The sequence below is a fragment of the Akebia trifoliata genome, chromosome 1 (genome assembly GCF_017979445.1).
Source record: "Akebia trifoliata isolate Shusen 1 chromosome 1, ASM1797944v1, whole genome shotgun sequence".
Taxonomy (NCBI): domain Eukaryota; kingdom Viridiplantae; phylum Streptophyta; class Magnoliopsida; order Ranunculales; family Lardizabalaceae; genus Akebia; species Akebia trifoliata.
In genome coordinates, this window is record NC_141375.1 from 2,655,464 (window position 1) to 2,669,935 (window position 14,472).

Consider the following 14,472-nt stretch of genomic DNA (forward strand, 5'->3'; position numbering starts at 1 on the left):
GACATGGCATGTGCATAGAATCATTGATTTTACTCGGGATGCACAATTGCACATTCCCATAAAATATGTGCAGTTGTGTATCCCAAGGAAATCAATGGTTATATGGCACGCCACATTAGGAGAGTAGAGAAGGGAGTATGTCAAGGGAAGGGGGGGGGGGGGGAACAGAAAATCATTAGTATTTTATTTATTTATTTATTATATATTATTGGGATCGAATTGATTATCTCACACTTCTAAGGTGACATTAACCTTTTACATCGTAAGCTCTTTGTAGGATATCTTTTAGATTTATGCAATAAGTGGTGGAGTCCATGGTTTTAAATTTTGTCTCGTTTTAGTTTGTATCATATGATACATATCGATTTTTCAAACCATTGAGATGAAACGATGTTTGAATCGAAACATTAATTGTTTCAGACTTTAAATTTTGGTTTTGCTTCAAATTACACAGAGGAGAGAGAGATAAATGCGAAATAACTAGATTGCTGCACAAAGTTCACTTTAGAGGACTACGATTTTGTTGCTGTTCTTATTCTTGTTCTTCTCCTCTCCCCTTTATTCTCTTTGGTTTTTTTTCTTTTTATTATTTTCCCAGATAGGTGAGAATAGAGAAGAGGTGAAGGAAACCTATGTTTTCAAATTGATGGATGCCCTTGATCTCAGTCTCCTATCAAATAATCTAAGTTTTAAGAAGCCCCCCCTTATTTCAAAAAATATTTGAGAAAACCATGTAGCCCTTGACTTTGATCTCCTCTAAAAAAAACTATGATTTTCAGAATGTCCCCCCATATTTCAAAAATAGTTGAGAAACCCCTATGGCCCTTGGCCTCAATCTTCTCCCAAACAACGAAGGTTTTCATATGTCCTCCCCTATTTCAAAAAATATTTGAGAAACCTCTTCATTTTCAAACTGATGACATACCCTTGACATGGGTCTTCTCTAAAAGATCAATTTTTAATATCTCTAATGTTTTGAATGTTTCGATGTCGTTTTGATTTTTTATAAAATCAAAACATTAATACGAAACAAGATTTTAAAACCATGGTAGAGTCTGCATGGAGATTTTGGGAACTCCAACAAAATTATGGAAGATTTTTTTATATAAAAGTACAATCGAAAAATTAAGCCATGTTGACATGTAAAATAAGGGCAATGATACTACCACATCATTATATTATAAATAAACATCATAAATGAAGTTATTAGATTTACTTTTGTACAAATATCTTTAGAAAAAAGAAAAAGAGTGATATTGAAAAATTATAAATAATTTATAAGTTATAATCATAAGAATTCAAATTTGATTTATAGAGAAATCACTTTTATACAAACATAAGGAGAGAAGATTGAGTATTCCTTTTACAACTATGCATTAATTAATTGCGAAAATGGTTGAATTCTTTACAAAAGTAACTAAGTTAGCATTATTTTTCTAATAAGCAAATGATCATGTATTCGATTTTATAATTTTTATAACCGAAATGATTACATATTGTACTGCCTTATTTGCTTTATAAAAAAATTATTTACCCTTTCCATGAACCAACATTCAACTAAAGAATATAAAAACATACATTGAACATCAAATAATCATTTTTCATATCTATGTAATAAAACATAACTCTAGGGTCCACTTTCGTTCGAGATGAATCCAATTAGGATAAATACATTTCAACCCTTCAGTCTCAATTTTTTTTAATATTACCCCCAATTGTTTTTTTCTCATTTATTCTTTTTGAACTTTATTATCTTTACACTATTCCTTTCCTTTTAAAGTGTTTGGAGGCTCTAAAGAGAGTTAAACTTTGCGTCAAACATTTTTTTAAAATAAGGATTAGAAGTTTCGCAATGAGCTGATTTTTTGTGAGGACGATCTGTACAGTAAAGAGATCATCATCACCAAAAATCGACTTATTTAGAAATTTTTAACCCTAATTTACAAGTTGAATAGGTATCATCTTCGTAAAAAAACAGTTCATTCAGAAATTAAAAACCCTAATTTATAAGTTGAAAAATCGTGGACCATTCAATTTTTATAAAATACTATTGATAGAAATCCTAATAAAAAATTAGTTATTTCGCAACTTCTAATCCATACATTAAAAAAAAAAAAATTTTGAACCAATGTTTGACTTTGAATAAGACCTTTTTAATTAATTATCTTTCCAATTTTCTTTATCTTTTCTTCTCAATTTTTTTATAAATAATACTCAAAGAGGATGATCGTCATCGTGGCTCGGCGAACTCTAGTTAAAAATACGACTGATGGGGGATTTTGGTTCACAAATGAAATATCTTGAGGTCTTTGTCCTTGAAATTAACTTAGCTGAGATATTAATGCCTTTAGGATTCACATTTCAGGGCAATATAGGGATGACGTTCTCTCGAGGATGACAGCATAATTTTCTACAGACGAGAGGATAGACAAAGACAGACTAAAATTTCCCAACAAGGCTACTTTGAACTTTGACTGACGACTGACGATAAAACGTACAGCTTTCGGCTCCTTCTCTCTCTCCTTCCAGATTTAGCATCTCTCACTCTTATTCTCTCTCCTCTCTCTCTCTATATATCAAGTACAGATATCGCCGCTAATTTAGCGAAAGAACCGCTAAATCCAGCGGCGTTTCTGTCCTCACTCTCTCTCTCTCTCTCTTAACTTTTCTGAAAGATTTTTTATTCGATATTTTATTTGAATCTGAGCTAAGTATGCTAGTCTTGATTCAGATAGCTGAGGTTGCTCTTTTAACAGGTACGATCGTGAAGCTTGGATTTGATGAGCTTTGCATTTGTAGATTTTTCTGATCTGGATTTTATGTTTAAGTTTATATGTGCGAAAGATGAAGAAATCTGTATTTGATCTGTGTGATTTGGTAGATTATTGGTTTGATTTTTGGGGATTTTGGAATTTTTGTAGCTTTCGTGACTCGATTTTTCTTAATCGATGATTTTTCTATGTTAATAGTTTTCTGTGAAACTTGATTTTGAATGTTAAAAGGTACCTAGAAACCGGTGTCTTATAATTGTACTCGAAATGGTTTAGGTTTCAGTTTTAATGGATGATCTATTTTAGATTTGAAGTCTTATTTGATCGGTTGTTCGGATGATCTTTGAATCGAAATGCTGATTTTTTTTAGGATCATGATCTTTGATTTGATGTTTTATTATGATCACTAAGAGAGGAGTTACAAGAATTTACTGTTTGATTAGTTGTTCTGTGGTTAATGAGCTTGCTTCCATGCTTATCTCTTTATGAGAGCTTGAAAAAAAAAATGAGAAATTCAGCAATAGAGTGAGTGGTCACTCAACGAGCTTCACACCAATCTGTACAGTACAAACTGAATTTTTAATCCTACAGCCCTTGTTTAGGATTCTGGCTTTAAACTGTATATCAAAGTTTTTTTGGGGCATAAAAAAAATTTGTCAAAGAAAAATTATTGGACTGTTGGCACTAAAAACACTTATCAGTTAGAGCAACTCCAACTGGTCTCTAAAACTCTAAATTTAGAGATAGAGACGACCGAATCTAACTCCAACCAGTCTCTATTTTAGAGAAATCCCCTCTAAATCTCTGTTCACCTCTCCAAATATAGAGACCTTGAGAAATTTTAAAGGCCATCTCTAAATCATTTTTCATATTTTTTTAATACCCATTTTATCCCTTTTTTTTTTTCTTACAAATATTATTTTTGACCTTCTCTTTTCATGGAACATGTTTTAAATACCATTGTTGACCCTTTCTCTTTTCAACTTTTTCAATTGAATGAATAGTGTTTTAAAGGATGAAATAGTGTTTTGGAGAAGGGGCCGTTCGGAGTTCAAATTGGTTTGGAGGTGAGGATATTCTCTAAATTTAGAAAAGATGCCAATTTGGAGGAAAAATTTAGAAACGTGGGTTGGAGTTGCTTTTATCATTGGGAATTTTTTCTTTCAGTTAACAAACTTTCAAATTGGTTTGGAGGTGAGCATCTTCTTTAAATTTAGAGAGGACGCCGGTTTGGAGGAAAAATTTAGAGACATGGGTTTGGAGTTACTTTTATCTGTGGGAATTTTTTCTTTCAGTTCAACAAACTTTATTTCCTTCTTACACTCGAAAAAAAAAGAAGACAAAAAGGAAAATAAACAAAATCTTGAAAGAGAAAAAAACAGAAATTTCACACGGAAACACAAGCATTTACATGGTTCGGTAGTGCACTTATGTACACGGATCATAACAAGAACAATCACTATTTTCTTTCTTTGGTTTTACAGCTCTAGAGATCTCTATTTTTGAATTACTTTTATCTGTGGGAATTTTTTCTTTCAGTTCAACAAACTTTATTTCCTTACACTCGAAAAAAAAAAAGAAGACAAAAAGTAAAATAAACAAAATCTTGAAAGAGAAAAAAACAGAAATTTCACACGGAAACACAAGCATTTACATGGTTTGGTAGTGCAACTATGTACTCGGATCATAACAAGAACAATCACTATTTTCTTTCTTTGGTTTTACAGCTCTAGAGATCTCTATTTTTGAAACCAATAGTTGCTAAACGCGTCTATCTCCCCCAAAATAGAAAAATCCTTTAAGAAAATATGTCATAATTCTCTTTTTGCTAAATCCTAAAAAATTTGGTTGGAGGGCTCCGCCCTCTAGCCACCCATGGGAAGGTGGCATTCCCCCCTCACCCCTGCAACTCTGTGTACCACCAACAAAATACAAGACATTTACCCAACAAGTGAGGTGGTAAAGTTTTTGTGTGCGTGGTAGTTGTTATGGGCTTGAGATCAAAACCCTGCCTTCGCAATTCGACGTATAAAATATATATATATATATATATAGATATATATCTTAGAGATTTAATTAAACTATTCACCAACTTTTTTTTTTTTTTTTTTTGGATGGGTAAGCTGGACTTGAGCCCACGACCTCTAGTTGTTTTGCAATATGTCAAACCAACTGAGCTGTGGGTCTAAGTCCAACTATTCACCCACTTATTATTATTATTTTTATTTTGTATGAATATTACTGTAACTAGGCTTAGGCTCTCCTCTTTCCTTTGGTTGTAACCCATTTCTGATGTGCTCCAACGTATTTAACAGGCAACACTGGAAGCATTATTTGTCACGCGTTATCAAATTCCGAGATATCCTTTGGACACTTAGTATAATTCTTATGATCTCTATTGTAATACAAAGGATGGGCTCACTCTGCAGCAAACACCGCCATTACAATGAAGCTGACGCTGAAGAAAATGCACAGGTGACAAATTTGTACTGATAATTGAGCTAGCAGTAGAGAGGCCTTTCCTATATCTAAGTGTGATTTTACTGCATTAACTCCTCAGAAACTTCTCTTTTTTCCATTTGATATTTAAACTCTAATCTTCTTGTCATTTTGTGAATTTTCAGGCTGCGGAAATAGAGAGACGGATTGTTCAAGAAACAAAGGCTGAAAATCATATCCAGAAGCTTTTACTACTCGGTACATTAAAATTTAGAAAGCTGCTATTGGCACCTCAACTTCTACTTATTACACACTCCAATTGAAAATGAGGAAAATGTGCGAATGTTGAGAATAAGTAAAAGCTGGGGTGCCAATAGAAGCTCTCTCGTTTTTTGGTGCTAGATTTCCTTTTTTGGATTTAGGATTTTATATTAGCCTAATCATAATTGTAAACAGCTACTGAAATTGTATGAACGAGTGTGTTATAATGTGGAGATTATAACTTCAGCCAAACCTTTGTAATGTTTGAAATGCGTGTTTTAATCTTTAATTGGGGTGTGTTAAATAATTTAAGAAATTGAGGTGCAATAATTAAAAGTTGAGGTGCCAATAGCAGCTTCTAAATTTATTACATGGTTATATTATTTTATATTTTGGGATTGTGACGTTTTTATTTTCTTGTTAGTATGATTTTGTTTTATTATTAACCCTACATTATTTTGGAACTTCAGGAGGTTGCAATAGAATGGTTATATACAATTAAATGCCGAAGACTCTTGATGTATTCCATTATAGAGAGTTCCCTTCAGAAAAGAAGAGAATGGACAATGATCTTTGTAACAATATTGTCCACATATTGAAAAACTTCCAACACTAGCTCTGGTTCAACTCTCCTGGAATGGAAACCAAATCATCTCTCTTGTTTGGTTGGTCAAATACCTTGGATTCTTTTTCTGAACTAATAACCCACGTCCACCTTTTCATCTTAACTGAATATTCTTTTGGAGCATGGCAAGATATTACTATTAACCTCAACCTACTGTGTACTATCTTTAGTTCAATAATTTGTTCCCTTTTGGCATAGCCATGCAAGTATTTCAAACAGAATGCTTTTGAACTAAGCTAGTAGTAAACGTTCCAGTACTCTGGGGTCCACTTCAATCATCATAATTATCTAAAACTTACCCCAACTATCAGGGTAGGCTAAAGTTAACTTGTTCTCCATTTAATCTTAGTAAAAATTCAATTTCACCATACCTACTCATTATCCCAATCCATGTCTCTTTTGATCTTCTTCTGGCTCTTTTTTAGAGCCTTCAACTTGCACTTTCTCATTGCTGCTGTCACCAGTCTTTGTTGCACCATGACCAAACCATCTCAATCAACTTGTCCGTGGTTTATCACCTATTTAGGCTACCCTTACATTTTCATCTGTGCATTAATTTCTTATTTTATCTTTCTGGTCTTTGCTACACATCCTATGAAGGTCTACAAATGTTGAAATTCCGATTCGGTTAAAAATCCACCTTCACCCATTAACAATTAACCACCAACCTACATGCACGCCGAAAAATATTTTTTTTTTTGCCCCTTTAAGCATAGGTGCTTCATGTATTTTGTGTAGATTTCTTATTTATTTATTTTTAAAATTCTTTGATGGTGCTCCTCTGTTTCAAAGTAAATTTTTAAATTTTGTTTAGTGTATCATCAGTCCTTCTATCGTTTCTCTTAAATTTTCATTATCCATATTTTGGTGTGAAGGGGCTGGAGAGTCGGGAAAGTCCACCATTTTTAAGCAGGTCTGTAATTACACTCTTTTTATTCAGAACCTTAAATAGAAAACTATTTTTTTAACCCTTTTTTTTTTTTTTTTCAATTTGTGATGAAATTGTTCTTCCATGCATGGTTAATATGCAGATAAAGCTTTTGTTTCAAACGGGCTTTGATGAGGCAGAACTAAGGAACTATATCTCAGTTATCCATGCCAATGTGTATCAGACAATTAAAGTATGCAATACTAGAAATGGTGTGTTGGTTGTTTCCTGTTTGCATAAAATGAAATGTATTAGTGCGAGATGCTTACTCTAGATCTGTTTTTTTTATATGAGATGAGTTGTAGTCTTTATTCTCAAGGCTAATTATATGTATTCCAACAGATATTACATGATGGATCGAAGGAGTTTGCTCAAAATGAAGTGGATTCTTCAAAGTATGTTCTATCCGCTGAAAATAAGGTTTGGATATACCTTTTCCCTTGAGCTAATTGTAACACCGAGCGTTTAACTTTTTAGAACAATCGCCAATTTGAGACTCTTTTTGGACCGGGGTTACCCATTTGCTACTAAGGTAACGAACTGCGAACTGGTTGGAACCGAACCAGTTTATGGTCTGGTTTGCTCTTGGTTCCTGATATACAGTGAACCAAACGAATTGATTGTTTTATGTTAGAATCATGCTAAACTGACGCAAAAAAAGATACTCAAATCCATTTAAGCACATTCCACATCAGTTGAGTGGATTTGACTTTGAATACCTTTTTCTGAGTCAGTTTAGTATTATTCTTTATGTTATTTTTTTATATTTCCTCCACATATTGATAATATCTGAGCTATCCCCCTAAATTTTAAAATTGATAGCATGCCCCTTTGATCTTTGTCTTTATTGATAGATTAATAGAAAATGACCAAATGCCCTCATCTTCAACTTGTGAATAAAAAATCTGATTTTTCCTTCTCAAAATCTACCATCTTCTCTGTCTACCCCTACGAACCGGGTTCATTCTTGACTAACAAACCGCAAACCCGAATTTGAACTGAGCGAACCCACGAATCAGGTAACATAGTTTTGGACCAGTTTTAGTATCATCTATCGTAGGATCTTGTTTAAAGACCATTTGGTTAGCAAATCCTTTATCTTTGTTTATCCCAAACCATTACTGTTTTATCTGGTGTTGGAGGATTTCAACTCTTTTAAAAATAGTAAATTTATTTTCTTTCGGTAAACAGGATATCGGGGAAAAATTGTCAGAAATTGGAGGCAGATTTGATTATCCATGTCTGACTAAAGACCTTGCGCAGGAGATAGAAACTTTGTGGAAGGATCCTGCAATTCAGGTATCTGGTACTTCATTTAGATTAACTGAGCATTTTACTTAACACAGTGTTGTTTTCATTCGTATATCAATGCTTTATATAGCTTTTCCCACAAAGATGTCAGTTTTTTTCCTTCTATGTTAAGTGCAGCATCCTCGGTCATTAATTTTCCATGTACATGCAGGAAACTTGTTCACGTGGGAATGAACTGCAAGTTCCAGATTGTGCTCACTATTTCATGGAGAATTTGCAAAGATTGTCTGATGTTAATTATATTCCAACAAAGGTCTCATATGCTAAGATTCATATTTTTCTATTACATGATATTTTAAATCAGTTGGATAGTTGACTGTGTACAATAAGAATCACTGATTAGACCCTCCACCTACTAATTATTGACCCCAAATTTTGCTTGCCTAGCAAAAAAGACCCATTTTGTAATTTTCATGGTTTTGATACCAGCCTACCCTCCAAAAAGAAGGTATTCACAAGTTGCTCTCCCGTATAACATAGTCACTTATTGATGCAGGACAGTGGGGGGTGATGAGAAAATATGGGGGTGTTTAGGGAATTTGGTTTAGAATTGGGTAAAGTCTAAAGGTAAAATGAAAACAATGATTGTAGGTATGAGTATGACAACAATCCTAATGAAAATGGTTAAAGGTTAAAGTTTATAGTAGGGTAAGGAAATGATGGGTTTCAAGAATCAAGAATCCAGAATTAAGAAATTAAAAGAAAATCATAAAAAGAAAAATAAACATAAGAAGAAAAAAAAAAAGAGAAGGGATAGAAAGATGGAACCTTGGAATCATATCAAGGGTTTCTTGGAATCACAATAAGAATGGTGGAGAACTCACTTCACTCTATAAAAGAAACTCATTCTTTATTCATCAAAATCTTCGTTGTCATTAATAAAAAAAAAAATTCTAATACAATCTATATAAAGAAAATAAATCAAGAATCCTAATCAAATTAAAATACCAAATAAATAAACCTAATTTTCGTAACTTTTTCTCTCATAATTTTCAAACTCTAATAAATTTAAATAAAAGACTAACTAAAGTTATTAAATTGCCCCTAAATTTTATATTAAGACCATAGGCCAATAAAACATTAAAATAAGTCCAACAAATATAAAATTAAAGTCCTAAAACACAAATCTAAGTAAAAATTAAAATCTACTATTTAAGATTTGATGTCCCCATCAATTCTCCTCAGTTGGGAAGATTTTGCCACTGGCGAAATAAAATTGTAGTAATTATCATCATCAGTTGTGTTTCGCATTACTTATGGTTTTGACTGCTTGAACCCTTCTTGGGATAATGTGGTAATCAAATTGAAGACCGGTTTTGCCTACATAGAGGAGTGTTTGGTGAACAACTATGCTCTTCGAAAATTTGTTGTTGTATGCTAATGATCACGCTACCAGGGCTATTTTACATTAATTTCCTTTAGGAAAAGTTCTGAATTTCTAAATATAACTCTCCTGGGGTATTGCATTGCTTAGTTTCTTTGTATTTTTTTTTTTTTTTGATTGGTAGCTTCTTTGTAGTATTTGTTCACTAAATTATATTATCAAATTTCGTTTTTCAAATCAAAGCTATGCCTCTCTTTCCAATTGCAGGATGATGTTCTTTATGCAAGAGTTCGAACCACTGGTGTCATAGAAATCCAGTTCAGGTGAGTTTCCATCTTAACTATGAAGGGTTTTCCTCCATCGCTGCACTCAGTTGTTTGCTTCTTAATTGCTTAACTGTCACATGTTATGGAATCAGTTGGACTGTTGTTTTGTTTAGTCATTTTCAGATTTAATCTAATCTTAAAGAGAATTTAATTCGAAACTTAAGACCATGCCTACAGAGACTTATGTTGGTTTTGAAATAGGAGAGTTGCAAGGTTCCTGTTTCCATGGAGAGAGAAACAGGAATCTTATGTCCAATTTTTGATTGCTAATGCATTTAGAGATTACTGTTAAAAGAAAGTTTCTTTATTCCAAATGTCAAAAATTTACGATAGCTTGCTGAAAGTAGACATGATCAGTACTCTATCTAGAACCAACTTGTCTCGACTTGGATTCAGCCTTCAGTAAGAATACAAAGACAACTTTTCATGTTTGCAAGGCCACTTGTCTTAAATAGAACGGACAAGTATTATTTAAAGTAATAGTGGTTTTTTTAAACTAAGCTATAAAGATTAATAGTTCTTGGCCTAGTCTCCCATCCAAGCAATCAATGGCACTTTTTTCTTGCTTTGTTGCTAGCTGTACCAATAAAACTTCTTAGGTGTTGTCCTTGTTCCTGCTTCCTCCTATAATCTTGCTTCTGCTCCAACTTTGCTAGAAAATTCGATTAAAATTTGTTTGTAATTGCTACTTCCCTACTTAGAGATAAATGTCTGTACATATGGTAGCAATGTACAGTTTTATATTGCTGTTAGTATTAGTGTTCATCTCTGTCACTAAACATGTCTTATTTACTGAAATTAAAAACATTTCTGCAGCCCTGTTGGAGAAAACAAGAAAAGTGGTGAAGTTTATAGACTTTTTGACGTTGGAGGTCAGAGAAATGAGAGAAGAAAATGGATCCATCTGTTTGAAGGTGTTACAGCTGTGATTTTCTGTGTTGCAATTAGCGAGTAAGCTTTGCCATTCTTTTGATTGAATAAAAATGTTCTATGGATGGATTTGCTTGATGTACTACCTTTATTTAATGTACAATGACCTTAATGTTTAGCTACCCTTTAGTCATCAAAGAATATGAAATGGCCCTGATTTGATATGTGGTGGTCTTCAAACTGCACTGCAATCCCTTCAAGGTTGGTATTAAATGTTGGCATCAGTAAATGGAGTGGTGGACTACTCTTCATGCGACGAGTACTCTAACCAGCATCTCAATCTGAGTTATCCAAGCCCATGATACACAGTGTTGATTGCCCTAAAACCATACCAATAACATAATTTTAATCTTTCTGAGTATTGAATATTCCACTATAATGACTATTCACAGTTGTGGCTAATTAGATGGCTCTGATCATCTGATTGGTGTAATCCTTCGACTATTTTTCCCTGGAGTAGACCCGAATAAAAAAAATGGTCGAATGCGACTTGATGTCCCTTGATCCGAGTTTGGATCAGGGTCGGATACAGATCCATCCTTGTATCCACCTAGATCCGAATGATATATTGCTTTGAAAATTATATTTTTATGTGTTTCAAAATATCTTTTTTGAACTATAATATAGCATGAATTCTTATAAACTAAAAGAATTATTATAGGGAATAGAATAGTATAGCAAGTAGAAAAGAAATGTAGCAAAAAAATGTTGAATGGTCCGAAATGATCTGACCCGACCGAATAGTCAGACCCAATCAAGTAATTCGGTCGGGTCGGATCTGGATTTAGTGAAGACAAAATGGCTTGGATATGGTTTTAGCTAATAGGATCCAAGTCGGATTTGGATCCACATCTGGATAAAATTTGGATCTGGATGGATATACTCCATCCGGCCCGGACCCGACCCATTTTAAGCCCTAATCGTGCGAGTAGGTAGTCTGACAATGATGCAGATTGAAGCAGTAGAAAGATGATATGTAAAACAGACTTCCACGCAGCTCTGTAGGTGTAAATAGTATCTGCATGGCATGTGGAACTGAAGGATGGGTCAGTCCCTTTCCCAGGACAAAATATGTTTGTGAAACCTAACTATCCTTGACCACCAGGTATGATCAGATGCTTTTCGAGGATGAAAACAAGAACCGCATGATGGAGACAAAGGAACTCTTTGATTGGGTCTTAAAGCAACCGTGTTTTGAGGTTTTCTTCTATGAAACTCTCTGCATTGGATCTTCTTTTCTTATATTTCGGGTTTCCCTTCTGATTCTAATCTGTTTCTTTTGTGCAGAAAACATCCTTTATGCTATTCTTAAACAAGTTTGATATATTTGAGAAGAAGGTTCTAAAAGTGAGACATCTTACCTTAAACTGGAGATTCAATCCAAGGGTTGTAATCTATCATCTATGTGGATATTTGATGTCATATATCTTACACAGGTGCCACTAAACGTATGCGAGTGGTTCAAAGATTACCAGCCTATGTCGACAGGAAAACAAGAGATTGAGCATGCATACGAGTAAGTCTTCTTTTATATATATTATATATAGGATAACGTTCGGTTGCCAAAGTCCTAGCCAAAGTGTTTTGTCCAATATGGGCAAAAAGTTTTAGAATGGGCTGATGTTTTTGTGAGGATGATCTCCTCAAGAATCGTGGACTGTCGGTTTTTACCGTTAGTTTATAAACCACTTTTAATGGGGTTAGAAGTTTCGGAATGGGCTGATTTTTTGTGAGGATGATCTCACCGTATGGTGAGTTCTGGCTTTTAGATCTATTCTAGAAGTCGACCAAACTGGGTGATCATTGCTTTAAATCTATATAATAAAACACAACGGTGGATCCCGTTCCTTTTGTCTCAAGATTTATATCTCATAAATAAAGTATCTTGAGGAAAGGTGTTCCCTTTTGTCTTCTTCCTCCCAAAAATACTCCCAACTGTATTCTCTTTAGTCTTACCTTTTTCAATATTACCCCTCCAACATTATTCTCTTCCCTCTTCTCCTCTCTTTCTTAATAATACCACTCCAACTTAATTATTTTTCCTCTTTTACACCTCCAACCTCAAATGTTTTATAATACGCCTCCCAACTTAATTATTTTCCTCTTTTAACCTCTGACCTGAATATAATAGATTGGGTATTTGGGGAAGTCGAAGTTGTAGTGTTCTTTGTTGTCTGCACCACTTTAACTTTCTCAGCAGTAGATCATGGATCATCTTAAAACCTAGCTCTAGTAAGTCTAGATGGAATTGAATCTTGATCCTTTGTTTCATTCAGTTTATGCTAGGGCTGTGCACATTTATTGGTTTTTTGTTTTCTTTGGGTCTCTTACCTTTTTTTATATTTCTCGATCTATTTCTCCCGTATATTTGATGACACTTAACGATCAGGTTTGTGAAGAAGAAATTTGAGGAATTGTACTTCCAGAGTACTGCACCTGATCGTGTGGACCGGGTCTTCAAAATCTACAGGACTACAGCACTTGATCAGAAGCTAGTGAAGAAAACATTCAAACTGGTGGACGAGACACTCAGAAGGAGAAACCTTTTCGAGGCAGGCTTATTGTGATCATATAGCAATTTACAGAGCAAAAAGTCATTTTTCAAGAACTTGATAGTTTAAAGAACATTTCATTGATGGGGCATATGAAGCTCACTGTATTCGTATAGTTTTGCCGATTCTGGTTCACAAGTGTTGCAGTCATTTTGTGTTTCAGCCCCATTTGATCTTTTCCCTTCTTTTGGTTGCATCTTTTGGGCTTCTCACCTTGTCTTGGTCAAAGCCATTTCCAATATTCTCTTCTTGGCTTTATCTGGTTGAATGTAATCAAAGATGATGTATTATTTGATCTGCCACCATTCAAAACATGCCATGTGGAATCTTATTTTTGATGGATCAGAATTAGGATATTTCATTTGTATATCATGTCCTAAATACTTTTGAGGATATTATATGGAAACTCTATTACAAAGTAAATATTGATTTTTATAATTTAATGATTATAGTTAACAAAGTATAGAATTTGATAAATTTGTACCTCACATTATTCCAAGTCAATGGCCTAAGTTGACTGTTGATGGGAGTATCTTTGATATCCTCGTTGAGGTACATGTTGAAATTTTAAGAAACTCTGAACCTGAATGATTGCACATGGAATGCATGCAATCCCACCTAACGTTACTCTCTTATGTTTCCCACCTTAAAAATCTTTTGACATCTTCTAGGTGCAATCAAAAGGCTGAATTCATTTGTATTATTATCATATTTTGAGGAACTCATTTTCCTTTAAAAATAAAAAAATAAAAAAATTTCCCATTGATCATGAACGTAGGAATGTTGTGTCTGAGTTCCAAGCATTATTTGGAGGAAAAAACGTTGAAGTGGGCAGTCCATTTCAAATTTTAGCGAAAATGTAGAGGCGTGAAATAAACTTAAAACACCGCTTTCTCTTGTAATGAGGAGGGTTCTCTCAAATTTTGAAGCGGGCTTCCTGCTTCGAAGTTGACTCTTATTTGGAAGTGTACTAGTACTTTTAAGATTCTTGGGCGAAGATATGTC

The 14,472-nt window shown here is 33.9% G+C and overlaps 1 protein-coding gene across 2 annotated transcripts; it reads left to right on the forward strand.

The window, feature by feature from the left end:
• Nucleotides 1–2,458: 2,458 nt before the first annotated feature.
• Nucleotides 2,459–13,927, forward strand: LOC147410365 (guanine nucleotide-binding protein alpha-2 subunit). Of its 2 annotated transcripts, XM_086434495.1 has the most exons (14): nt 2,467–2,756; nt 5,087–5,246; nt 5,396–5,468; nt 6,972–7,009; nt 7,128–7,217; nt 7,367–7,444; nt 8,216–8,323; nt 8,487–8,588; nt 9,927–9,982; nt 10,802–10,936; nt 12,021–12,114; nt 12,203–12,262; nt 12,352–12,431; nt 13,305–13,927. In XM_086434495.1, the coding sequence occupies exons 2-14, from the start codon at nt 5,160–5,162 to the stop codon at nt 13,480–13,482; spliced, it is 1,179 nt and encodes a 392-aa protein (XP_086290621.1). In that variant the 5' UTR covers nt 2,467–2,756; nt 5,087–5,159; the 3' UTR covers nt 13,483–13,927. The 2 variants fall into 2 exon arrangements, with proteins under 2 accessions (XP_086290630.1, XP_086290621.1); XM_086434504.1 differs by lacking the exon at nt 8,487–8,588 and having other exon boundaries at nt 2,459–2,756.
• Nucleotides 13,928–14,472: the final 545 nt, after the last annotated feature.

Coding starts and splice junctions, on each gene's coding strand:
- LOC147410365 (XM_086434495.1), top strand. CDS start 5,160: ATGATCTCTATTGTAATACAAAGGATGGGCTCACTCTGCAGCAAACAC. Junction 7,010..7,127: donor AGTCCACCATTTTTAAGCAG/GTCTGTAATTAC, acceptor GTTAATATGCAG/ATAAAGCTTTTGTTTCAAAC. Junction 7,445..8,215: donor TTCTATCCGCTGAAAATAAG/GTTTGGATATAC, acceptor TTCGGTAAACAG/GATATCGGGGAAAAATTGTC.